The 13,093-nt window shown below is 47.5% G+C and overlaps 1 protein-coding gene across 4 annotated transcripts in view; it reads left to right on the forward strand.

The window, feature by feature from the left end:
* Positions 1 to 13,093, forward strand: part of LOC116948594 (uncharacterized) — a 138,888-nt gene that overhangs the window by 41,140 nt on the left and 84,655 nt on the right. For all 4 annotated transcript variants that reach the window (XM_032965407.2, XM_032965406.2, XM_032965408.2 and 1 more), the window contains exon 3: positions 7,757 to 7,883. In XM_032965407.2, coding sequence (XP_032821298.2) covers positions 7,757 to 7,883 — 127 coding nt within the window. The remainder of the gene's footprint in view (positions 1 to 7,756; positions 7,884 to 13,093) is intronic.

Genomic DNA, 13,093 nt, shown 5'->3' on the forward strand with positions numbered 1-13,093 from the left:
CGACATGACGTCTCTAACTTGTGTGTGCTCTCTAATCCACGTGTTCCTCTCATCTGTATCTCGGTGTCATTCCAAACGTGCACCTCTCCATGCTTCTTTGTGCAATATTCACCGTTTCTAATTTCATTGACAATGTCCTTGTATCCGAGCCGTATGTCAAAACAGGTACTCGATACGGTTGTTTTGTTGATTTTCATGATTAAGTCCACTTACCAAAAGCACTCGAAGCGTCTCTCATCTGCCTCTTTTTATATTTCATAATATTGAACCCGGTCTGCCTTCAGTGACTGCCCTAGGTATTCATGCCCTAATGTGTTTCCCAGGTGTCTGTCTGGAACATATCTCCAATTGTTCATAAAACTTTATTTTAAATTAACGAACATATACCTTTTTTTATTAAGCTATTCAATCATTCCTATAGTTTAGTATCATTGATTGTTAAAAGATCTCCGCTGTTCCTAATACAATTGTCTGGCTTAGCCACTTCGATGTAAAATGATGGCTGTTGCGCTACATCAAAATCAGCCATACGAAGAAGGTTGTTAAATCAACTATGTCTGGAGCAAATCTGAGACGGGTCAAAATATTGTTCTACATTCGTGCTTATTATGTCTTTGTTGCTCCATTACAATTTTCAGAAACCGTCTTCGAACATCACGTCACTTGCGAATAGCAACGGTGCCAGTCCTCTGCAGTGCGGTGACGGCTAGTACGTTTGACCTACAATTACAATGTAGTTAAACACTCGCTGCCCAACAACAAGAAGGCTTGTGCTTGCCACTTATAGCCCGAGGGGGGGGGGGGCATGGATCTCCACGTTACGATTTGAGGATCTTGTTTCCCTCCAGATTAGAGACCTTTTGTTTGAAGGTAATGATCTGTGCAAGGCGGTGGAGGCAGTCTTCTTATTTACTGATTTATCGTGTGCAGTTTTCTAAGCGAGAAAATAACTCGCGGCTGCCCCGGTTTTTAATTCACGTTGGGCGACGCACAGCAGATTGAGATGCGTGGAAATGAGCGCCACGGAGTAAGGCGAATGGGGCGGGAATTTTGTTTGCCCAGATTACCCGAGTACATCAAGTTTGTGGTCGCATCACTTGACGTCCCTGAGCTAAACACTAAACTATTTTATTTTATCAGGTAAGGCCCACTGAGCTATGTAGCTCTTTTTCAGAAGCGACCTTGGCTGTCACAAATGATAGCTCAACAAAGTGGTTCGTCACGTGGAAATGTACAGCTCAAATACTCTGAACGGGTGATGTTGATTTTAAATGTGGAGGGAGAAACTGGAGGACCCGGAGAAAAATCGACGTGACCACGGGGAGAACATTCACACTCCATATATACAGCAGCAGGCGTCAGGGTTGGCATCGAACCCACGACCTCCTGCATACCAGGCGAGGTTAGTTAACATCTCGCCACCGCTTCCATCATCTTGTGCTCTCTCTCGTCGTCACCCGCTAACCCACCGTGCACACCCCAATCACTAGTTCAGCCGCAGGACCAATGAGAATTTTCGCCTCCGAATGTTAAAGGGGACTCCCTTAACTCACCTCCTATTGCTTTAATATAATAAAAAAGAGGCCAATTTTAATATATATAATTTAACTTATCAAAGTTGCTGACCACAGCGCACAAACAGTAATACTTTATCGTCAATTGCTTTATCATGAATTCACATTTTGCACTCATAAAGACGAAGTATTACAAGTCGCATTCTGTGCTGTGACTGGAACCCACTCGCTCGTGCCAAGACTCGCGTAAGTGAACACTAGTGTGCAATGGGAGACTGGCTTCTACTTTGAAAGGTTTCCATTGTCCACAGGCCATCGGAGACACCTTAAACTGCACTGTCTATAAACAGGTTCAGCAGGGGTTGCCATCTGATCCAAATACATATCGCAAACATCCTTCTCGGGAAACGCCCATTGGCCAAGCATACTACAGGTGCCCTTGTTGTCAGGATACACGTACATTGATGAAGCAAAACGTGAGCAAATGAATATATGTTATATGTAAGATAACACCCGTAACCTTAATAGTGGATGAATCACAGTTTTATGGCTCGATGCGAAGAGTTGGCCGCAGAAACCGTGACTCATTGTCGCCCATGGTGTAAGACTGCTTTCTCTTTTACATCAATAAGCTGCCACTTTTAATTTAAACTAAAAGTTCAATGCAAGTAGCGTCACTGCTTCAGGTGTATTGCATATACTGTAGTCACAAACGGGCGACACATTACCATACCTGTCAACTCCTTATCAGTGCCTAGCTTATTACAGAACAATTCAGACCTTATTGGTCACCCCGTGTCCCTTATAAATCTCAACGTTGATCCTACAAAGTCCCATCACAAGGGAGAAACACAAACAAATAGACAATCACCACTACTACACACACCATTAGTACACTCACCACTACACTCACCACTAGTGCACCCACCACTACACTCACCACTACTATACCTGTCAATCCCTTATCAGTGCCCTACCTTATTACAGACCAATTCAGACCTTATTGGTCGCCCCGTGCCCCTTATAAATCTCAACGTTCATCCTACAAAGTCTCATCACAAGGGAGAAACACAAACAAATATACCAACAAAAAAGTCTTAATTTCCCTCTACAAAAATACGGGTAAACCGTATGGGTTGACAGGTATGCATCACTTTGTTTTAACTGGGTTAGAGAGAGAGTCCATTGCAAGTAAATCAAAGAAGAGCCGGGTCACAAAAGTCGACCTGCGTCGTACACGTGAACAGACTTTCAGAACAAGTATCAGTCGCCTCGAATCAAAGCTAAACCAGAAGGCAATTAACTATTGGGCCGGGGTGAAGATGTTTACATGAATTAGGATTGTTATTCATCTCCAGTGCTCGCTTTAACTTTTGTCAAATGGTGGATCATCATCTTCACAATCCATGGGCAGATAGCCCGGAGGTGTCCACTGCACATATCGTCTTTTTGTGAATGGTATGCAGCACAGGAGTTCAAAAAAATCCTTCACTTACGTGTATAATGGCTCTGCATCAAACCTAGTTGTCCATTCAAATAAAAATTAAAATAAACTGACGGGGATGTAAGTTTGTTGTGTAATATTGGAGCGATGTGGTGTGTAACCAGCACATACTAGTTAAGTCCTTTATTATGAATAGTTAAGTCCTATCACGGTTTCAACAGTAAAAACAAATCTTTCACAACAGCAAACATTACTTGCTTTGCTAGAATGGGGGGGGGGGGGGGGGGAGGGGACGTGTGGATGATGGAACATACGGGCGGGTGTCAAGATACATCCTATTGACTCCTGCAGGGCATCAACTGGCTTGGGCAGGACACATCATCACTGGGATTGTGGCCGGTGGGCAAGACTGACAAGAGAATGGCAGCCAAAGGAGCATTGGGGGGTGGGCCGCGGTTGATTTTTGAGAAGACAACCACCGTGGAGATGGAGCGCCCAGATCGGCTTGCATACACTCTGTAGAACTTATTTCGCTACCGTACGTGGCCGTGCTGATCGTCCGGAGGCACGGTGGGTTTAAGCATCATGGCATTGCCACGTGAGACGGTGACTGGGGGGGGCAGGGAGGAGGCTTTTCCGTGTTTGATGGCGGTGGAGATTAACAACAACAATTTATACAGTTTGAACTTTTTAATTTATATCTCGAGGGCATTTACGCACACACACACACACAACACCACTCTTTCCCCACCCACACACAGGTGCGTGTGATGTTTATTAACGAAACGAGTGGCTGTGTTGACACGCGCATTTCCCTTGGAGCCTTGCTTGCCGCGGCTCGCGCGTCTTCAAAACAGCGGGGAGGGTGGCCTCCCTATCTCTCTCTCTCCCTCTCGATTGGCATCGATCCTTCCTAATATATTCTTTGAAATTAATTGCGAATGGATCCTTCCGTTCGTCTTCTCGACGGCGAGCTGTTAACTGACCTCGTCTGGTATGCAGGAAGTCGTGGGTTCGATCTCGACCCCTGACGCCTGCTGCTGCTGTATATTTATTATGAGTTTGCGTGTCTCTCTCCGTGGTGGCGTGGATTTTTCTCCGGGTCCTCTGGTTTTTCCCTCCACATTTAGAAACATGCTCTTGGAGTATGTAGCTGCTATACATTTCCGCATGATAAGCCACTTTGTTGAGCTCTCATTTGTGACCGGGTCGCTTCAGAAAAAGAGCTATATAGCTCAGTGCGCCTTACCTGATAAAAAATATAGTAATAAAAAATAATTGCCGGTTTTCGTGAGCCGATAATTTCTCATCTCTCCCCCATCGCTCAAGACCTCTCTGTTCATTTGCTCATTGACTATCGAGGATAATTATGTGCACGTGTTAATTCGGGTGGATTTGTGTTTGCTCGTTCGCGCTTCGAGATTGCCCTGCCCTGACACGGGCTCTGAGCCGTACTGTGGCTCCACGTAGCAGAAAGGTATCGAGTTTGTGAAAAGCCACCGCTGCTAAATAAACTTGGCATGTGCGGCTAGACATTCACCGGATCGACGCAGGAGGTCGAGTGCTTCCAGGCCACCCACTGTACAATTCGGTAGCTCGTCGATATATACAGGTAGTCCTCTACTTACGATGGAGATGCGTTACAACGACCCCATCGTAAGTCAAAAATGTCGTAAGTCGAAGATGGCCTAGCCTACCCCAGGAGTCTTAAAGAATGGTGATACTTTAGCAAAACAGCAATTTACAGTAGCGTACTGTATAAAATATATACTATATATTTATTAATTACAATACTGTATTGCACAGTAAAATGTAAAGTAAAAAACAAGGTAAATTCTTAGCCTACCTATATGAACTGCAATTTTAGTGAATTTTGTCGTATCGCCATCGTAAGATCGAAATATCGTAAGTCGGACCATCGTAACTCGGGGACTATCTGTATATGTTTATATATATGTGTGTTGGTATTGGGTATGACTGGCCTCATCTGCACGGTAATTAGGAGCACCATTCCAAAAGTGCAGCAAAGCCAGCATACAGCAAGCGCTGCGTGCAATTTTATCGTGACGTGCGCAGTAGAGACGATCGAGGTTCACAAAATGCAGTTGTGTTTTTCTTCTCCTACCGATACAACACGGATCCTTGAGCATGCCGTCAGTTCAATGGATCTGCTGGTAATTAACGGCAGGCAATTGATTGGGTTTTATCTCATCAGGTCCCAGTGAAGCTGCTCATCTGTTGGCCCCATGGCTGCCATTCTGTTCACTACCTGTGTAGGTTGTATGTATGTTGAACTTCTTTCGCGCCATACGTAGCCAACCGTGCTTATCCTCGGGTTTTCATTATCGTGCTGCTACGTAGCCCCGTACGTGCTGGGAGCTTCTTCACGAACAATTCCCGAAGAAGCTCCCAGCATGAATAACATCACGAATAAAGCGCGGAAATAAAGGTGAGACAATCAGAACATTTCAGAATCAGAATATATATTTATACTGGAGGAATCCGATGAGCTATGAAGCTCTTTTTCACAGATTTCCAGAAGGAAACACATCGGATAGCTGTGCCACCCATTTGTCCAAACTTAAACTTGCTAATTGTCCAAACTTAAACTTGCTAATGTAAATGCTCACCCCGAGCCCTCAATACTCTGATAGTGCGCTGTTTTTGAGTTGTACGCCTTTTGACATCTTTTGGTCCAACACCAATGGAGACTAGGCTCTAAGAAAAGCTGTCTCGGGTGTGGACCAATCAAATTCAAGGACAGTGCATATTATTATCAGAGTTGTCTCTTTTGTTTGCATTTTGACTGCTTGTGTTGTGGTTATTGCAAACATGATGCCTTGAATAAAGGTGTCAGTTTTTGTGCCAGTTAAAAGAGTAAAACCTATTCCTATATCTTGTTACTGGCAAAGGAGGTCTCATAATGTAAATGCTCACCCCGAGCCCTCAATACTCTGATAGTGCGCTGTTTTTGAGTTGTACGCCTTTTGGCATCTTTTGGTCCAACACCAATGGAGACTAGGCTCTAAGAAAAGCCGTCTCGGGTGTGGACCAATCAAATTCAAGGACAGTGCATATTATTATCAGAGTTATCTTTTTTGTTTGCATTTTGACTGCTTGTGTTGTGGTTATTGCAAACATGATGCCTTGAATGAAGGTGTCAGTTTTTGTGCCAGTTAAAAGGGTAAAACCCATTCCTTAAACTTGCTGCTCGTGCGGAGCTTCCTGCAGCAGCGTCTTCTCACAGATGCAGACATCCTGCAGCAGTGTTGGGGGGCCTGTTGGCATGATTGATGCTGCGTCTCGCACTGCCTTCTTACAGTGGCGCAATCATCAGCCTTTGCAACGTTGCAAGACGTTACAAAGACGACGACGATTCTGGCACGTTGCTAAATTGGGCTCCGTGATTGGCATGCGCGTCGCTGAGCCCCGAGCGGTGGCTTCAAACCCCCGCCCGCTCGCTCGCTGTGGCTCTTGAGTGAAGGCCGCCAGCGCAACTTGTGAGCAGGACGGAGAGTTGGGCTCCTTGCCGGGCACCAAGGGTCAGCTTAGGTGCAACGACCCGCCGACCCGGCGTACCTGGCATCGCAGCCGCGTGCTCGATACAACACTCGCGTTTCGTGGAGAATGATCAATATATGGATCCTCGAGTCTTTTTCGTCTCCTTATTCTTCTTTCGTATGACTGATGTTGACGCAGGACAGCATTGAGGTGGTTGAGACAGACATTGCATCAGGAGTAGCGGAGTGTATCGCTGTGATGCCTGCATCGTATTTGTGAATCCTCCGGTGGAAGTACAGCTCGGCTACCAGATGGTGCCAGGGTTGATTATTCACACTATTTCTAGCGGAGGGCACTTTTTTTAATTCAACTTTGTCTGCCATTGTTGCAACAATCCCTCTGTAACCGGTCCAAAATGTGCCATGTGCGGACTGTTAATAGCAGCAAACGCGCCAGTGCTCAAATTGTAGCATGATTTCAAGAGTCTGCCGGTTCTATTTTGGTTTCCCGAAAGCTACGCAAGGAAGTTGGCAGGTGGTCTGGGTCGAGTAAATAAATTACGCCATCGCAGCTGCCTTTATAATTTCCATGGTGGGCACCGCGGCTACAACAAACCTCGTGCCAAGAGGATCGTCTCATGTGCCCCCCCCCCCCGCTGTTTTTGTAACGCACAATCGCCACCCAAAGTGCGGTTTCTGGCCAAGCAGAGTAAACATTCGCTGAGGCCACCGCCACCGCATGGAGTGTGGTTTATAAACCAGGCTGCGTTGAGGTTCTCAGCCAATTTTCTCGTTTTAATTACACAATTAGCGAGATTCGGCAGCGCTGTGCATCGAACACCTGGTGGCAGCTACCACTCGGGAAACAAGGCCTAAGTCGAACCCGATCAAAGTATGCCCAGCTCGTTACCATCGCTCTTCAAGTCATAAGCTCCACGGTAAAGGTGCTGCCCTGCGACATGCCGCTTGTGGCAGAAGGGGCTCCACTGGAGAGGGCTCTATAGAATCCCTCGAGAGGGTATTTGGCCTACTCTTTCACACTGGCCGCACGCCTTGGAAGAGATGGGAGTACCCGGACATCACCCCCCACCTGCTGCTCAACTGACTGCGGTGTATCTGGTCTTATGGCTGGGTGAACAGTAGTAGGGGGATTTAAAAAAAAAATAACTTGCCCATTATTAGGATACCACGTATCCATTTTATTCGCGCTTAGCGTCAAATGTTCCATTGGATGATTTTGAGTGGACATAAAATTATCATTGAGATGAGTATCTAATTTGAATGTTCTGTGCTCACAGGTGCAGGAGATCCCCCCGGCGGCTGAAGAGGGGCGTCGAGATGCGGTTCTTCCAGTCGTTGCGCAGACTCGCAAGCCGGCGGTGGTCGCAGCAGATCTGGAATCGTTTCCAGTGGAGCTGGATAAAGGTACGGGCGCAATGGGGGGCCACGATCCAGCTCTTGTGGCGTTCAAATCGACTTGGGCACATTTCTGTGAGGAGCTCGTATGTTCTTTGTGCACGTACCTGTGCGTAGGAGGGAGGCTAGATTCATTTGGTTGATTTTTTCCAAGGGGTTTTGGAAATTATTTTCCACGCACGATGAGCGTGTGACACGGTGTGTCATGTGTAGTGACTGCATGGTTGAAGACTTGCACTGGCACGTGCGGGGAATAGCGGAACATCGCACTGACATCCCAGCTGCAATATATCCATGGCGCTGGTCGCCACTCGCTATCAGTGGAATTGGGAGTCTGGAGGCCTCGATAGGTTACCCCATAACGGTATTTTCTCAAGAACATCAGCCATGTCGGTTATATTTCTACATTAGTATTAGTCACTCAGAAAAGTTGCTTCAGCAGCACACAGAAAGCCTCTCTGCATGATGAGGGATGGATCGTGTGGCTCGCTGCAAGCGACTTTGGTTATCCAAGTACCGGTAACAGCAGATGATGTTGCTCAATTATCAACTCGTAAAAAGACTTTATAAGCAAGCGCAAATGAAACAAGCTTACTTCAAATGCATCACTTCCAGCAAAAGTGGTTAAATTACTCAATGTAAGTAAGAAACCCGTTTCAGTTCTGACAATCGTTTGGGCTTTTGCAGAGCCGTGCATCAGAATATCTGTATGTGGCAACTCTCACGACCTGATAATGCCTTTAGCAGAATGCTGCCTCCCGCAAAATGCACTTTGTCAGCCAAAGTGGAGATGTTTTCCAGCGTGATGTCGAAACAGTGTCTGGGGTGCACCGTGGGCGACTCTGTGGCGAGATGTTAACGATCTCGCCTGGTATACAGGAGGTCGTGTGTTTGATCCCGACCCTGACGCCTGCTGCATATTTTGAGTTTGCATGTCTCTCTCGTGGTCGTGTCGATTTTTTTCCGGGTCCTCCAGTTTTCCCCTCCACATTTACAATCGACGTGCGTTGAGAGTTTTTGGCTGCCATAAACTTTCACGTGATAAGCCACTTTGTTGAGCTATCGTTTGTGGCCAGGTCAATTATGAAAAAGACCTATATAGCTCAGTGGGCACTACATAGTATAATAATAAAAATAGTTAAATAGTTAAAATAGTTCATAGTTAATAGACTGCGGTTGAGGGCCATTCATCATGAATGATCCTGCTCAAGCATCGACATCATGCGCTGCTCACTACCAGCTGCTACCGCAGCGATACTAAACTAAACTTGCTGTGCTGCTATCTCCTGGCCACCTTGCAGCCAGGCTGGTGTGCGGGTTTCACAGATCTCTACGCGATCCACCAATACGTGGCTTCACCACCGTTCCCAGGTGGAAGTTGCATTGCATTGGCATTTGAAGTAAACCTGTTTTTGTTTATTAGCACTTGCTTATGAAGTCGTTTGAATAATTAAGAAACATCATCTGCTTTTACTGGTACTTGCATAATCACGGTCACCCCTAGCAGCGAGCAACGTGATCCATTCCTTATCAGTGGTGCTGTGCAGACAGGCACTCTTCAGTAAGACTGATGTTACTTCTCTGAGTGATTCATTCTGCTTGATTTTGTATTCATCACCACCAACACATCGCTTGCCAGAACATATTAAACAGGGTCTGTTTGCCTCCACCTCCGCGTGCGCCTACCAACGGTGCTTTTGAAAGACAGACTTCCTCCATATGTTAGAAAATGTTGAGGCTTCAGTAGGAGGCTCTGTATTCCTAGAATGGTTTTCCAGGGTCAGCACCGCACAATTGCAATGCATTCGTGAATGCGGTGCAGGAATCATGTGCTTTGATAATCCAGCCAACATTCCATCTCCGCAAAATCTGGCAACACTATACAAGCGGCGTGAAGCCCCAACCTTCGTAAAGCTTCGTCTTCTGGGTGACATCTGACTTGAAGCTGGTGGAGGTCGCCGCCGGGCTCACGGGTCAAAGCACTGAGCTGGGGGCGTCAAGACCACTGGGTTCAAACCCAGGCAACCACAAGGGGTTAAATTGGGTTCCTGAAGCGCTGTAAGTTCACGGTGTCAGGCCCAGTTACCAATGACTGTAAGACACAAAAATACATCGTGTTAAATTTGGTTCTGTAACTTAATTTGTCTGAATTCCTAGCGCTGATCATTAAAAATGTCAGTTTGATCGGCATGGAATGAACGTTACTTGAAGCGACTTCAGCGGTAGTTCTGTGATATCAGCTTCCGTGGGCCTGTTCTTTAACAGCAAGATTCTTGGTCTCGTGACACAATCCTGATGGCGCAATCGGGATAAAATTGTGGGGGGAAATGGGCTGAAATGTGGTCGATATTAATAAAGGCAGCATTTAGTTGGTGTTTTCTTTTTAGGCAGGTGTAGAATGGCTTGCACCTTTCCATGCATGACTAGAGACAGGGAATTCCTCTCGAGGCAAAAGGAAAACAGCCAAGGTGAACGCCTGCTTGCTAATGTAAACAGCGGAACCTTGAAAGAGAAAATAAATGTGTTATATGTGCAGCGCGAAAAAGGCGGGGAGCTTTATGAAAATACCGATTGACATTTGCCCTCAATCACCGGGGGTGACAAAACCAAAACGTAGCCAAAAATCTTCAACCGTCACAATAGGTGTTTGTTTTAAATGACAGATTTACGTCTTGAATGCTTCACCTCAACAAGAGGTCAGACAAGGTCATCTTCTGGGGAGAATCGAGCTTCCCCACAGTTCTTCGTTGGATTTGCAGCAGAAACTGAGCAGCGCAGATCCGTCTTGCTCATGGCATATTTCTCTGACAGCTCTTTTACCAGTGGCTTTGTGCACGAGTGGTGCAATGAAACGCTTGTTTAAAAATTGGCTCCCTCGTCCGGCGGGTAAAGCGGACCGTCCGCCCGACGCTTGAATTGACCAGCGCTCTCTCTCTCAGTTGCAGTGAACGCTCCAGTTTTGGGTCGTAATCATGGACTCGTCGGCGGCGGTCGTCATCTCTTCATCTCTCTCCTCGCGTACGGTTAAATACGACTGCTCGTCCATCAACTCTGGAGCCAAGGAGCTACCATTTACTCTCACCTTACATTTCTTCTGTCTGGGGTTTTTGGCGTTCAGGGTAATTTTAGCTACTTTTATTTATTTATTTGGAACATGCCCCCCCCCGCCCTCGCGAGCAGGGCTCCTGCATGGCAACGTACGTGAGCGTTCAGCAAGCGCATCCAAGCGGACATGTGGTGGCATGGCCGCTCTGTTTGCGTGGCCATGCCACCTGTCCCGTGGGAGGGCCCACTGGGAGGGAAGCGACGTCCTCCGCCCCCCCCCACCCCCAACCTCCTTCGTACCTCCGTGCCGGAACGACGGGCGGTTGAGGGTGACTCTGTTTGGGTGTCATCAGAGGGGCAGCCTCTGTGGCTGCTGACGATCGGGCCCCCGTCTCGTGTCGTGGTGTTGCGTTGCGTACGGAAATCTTATCTCGTCAGAGGCAGACGGATCCAAACCCGGAAGAAACATCTTGCATGTGCATGGATTCTGCACCACTTTCCATCGATGTCATTGCCTTTGCTAAAAAGGTTCATCCATATCACGCTGGTTTTTTATCGCCAAGTTTCAGGCCACCCATTGGTCAATTTGCATTGTTTTCTACAGGTTAAGTTTCGAACAGAAACACAACTTTATACAAAAATGTCATTTACATTGGCGTTATAGTGACCCCCCCCCCCATTAGACAGAGTGGCACAGCGTTAATACGGGCCGCTGGGTTCAATTCCCGACTTACGCTGTGTTTTTGATGCGTGTCTACGCTCTGTGTATATTTGGGCCGTTATGTATGCACTTCATGAGAAAATACAGTTTTGAAGTCTCCGTCAATTGTTCCAGCATAGTGCGCTCTAATGCACTGCATTAATGTATATAAATGTATGGCAGTGAAGTCAGGATGACATCTCGAAGGGGCCTTAATGGTGCATTTCCCAACAAGTTGAAGCCTCATTAATGACAACCCAGAAAACACAGCCAAGGTACTTATCTAAAAGATAACAGCTGTTTATTCTTTGGGTTGCATCTAATATTTACTAACCAAAGAGCTATAATTAATCATTGCTACGTGATGTATATAGATAAAAACCCTGTATGGCCTAAACAGACTTTTGGGGCAAGTGCTGTTGAGCACCTATAAAGATTGGCACGGTACACGAGGGGGTGGGTGGCCAGCACCACGCCCTGACGCCTGCTGTATATTTTGAGTTTGCATGTTCTCCCTGTGGTCGCGTGGATTTTTCTCCGGGTCCCCCGGTGTTTCTCTCCACATTTAGAAACGTGCGTTTCGAGTATTTGGCTGCTTTACATTTTCGCATAATAATAATAAGCCACTTTGTGTAGCTATCATTTGTGACCAGGTCGCTTCTGAAAAAGAGCTATATAGATCAAGCGGGCCTTACCTGGTAAAATAAAAAAATAGTTTCAATAGGAGTAGTTTGAGGCCGAGTCGACCTAGGAGAACCCATGACCGGTTCAGATAACCGTCACTGGTGTTGGCCGTGAGCGGGAATTGAACTCGGGTGGCCGGGTTAGTAGCATGGCACACTACGAATGTGACATTCACTGCCAGTGCTGACACACGCAGGACATGACGTGACGCGCACACTTAATTGCTACGGCGCTCGTACGTCCCTCGAAGTATTTTGGCCTAGACGTATCCGCGCCTACGAGTCAACGGCGGTGCTGGTACGCGCAGTCGTTCTCGTGAATACGAGACCTCGGGAGTGATTGCGCGTCCAGGAAACCAAAAAAAACCAACACCCGCCTTCTCCTTGCCGTCACCCCAACACAGGGCGCGGCAGCTTTAGCGGCGGATGACGCCCGCTCGCCCCCTCGCCCCCCGCTTGTTTGTCGGCGCGTCATTAAGTGCAATTACCCCGTCCGGCTCTCCCCCTCGCTGTGCGCGGCCGGAGCTGTCCGGCGGTCGCGGCGGTGCCGCCGCTGCGCGCGCTCGACCGGCGTCGGCGCGACGCGGTGGGGGGCAGTGACCGCGCGCGCACGAGGAGGAGGAGCAGGAGCAGGTCACTCGGCATCTCGGGAAGTAACGCGCCACTCGTAGCCCGTGTTAATGCGGCGTGTCGGCGTTGGTTTGTTGTCTCTACGCGAGTGAGCGGTTGTGTGGTGGTTAGCGCGCTGCGCTATGAGCCCGGCGACCCGAATTTGAAGCCCCTCTCACGGC

This window comes from Petromyzon marinus, chromosome 34 (assembly GCF_048934315.1).
Source record: "Petromyzon marinus isolate PM22_M1 ecotype Great Lakes invasive population chromosome 34, UKy_Petmar_22M1.pri1.0, whole genome shotgun sequence".
NCBI lineage: Eukaryota > Metazoa > Chordata > Hyperoartia > Petromyzontiformes > Petromyzontidae > Petromyzon > Petromyzon marinus.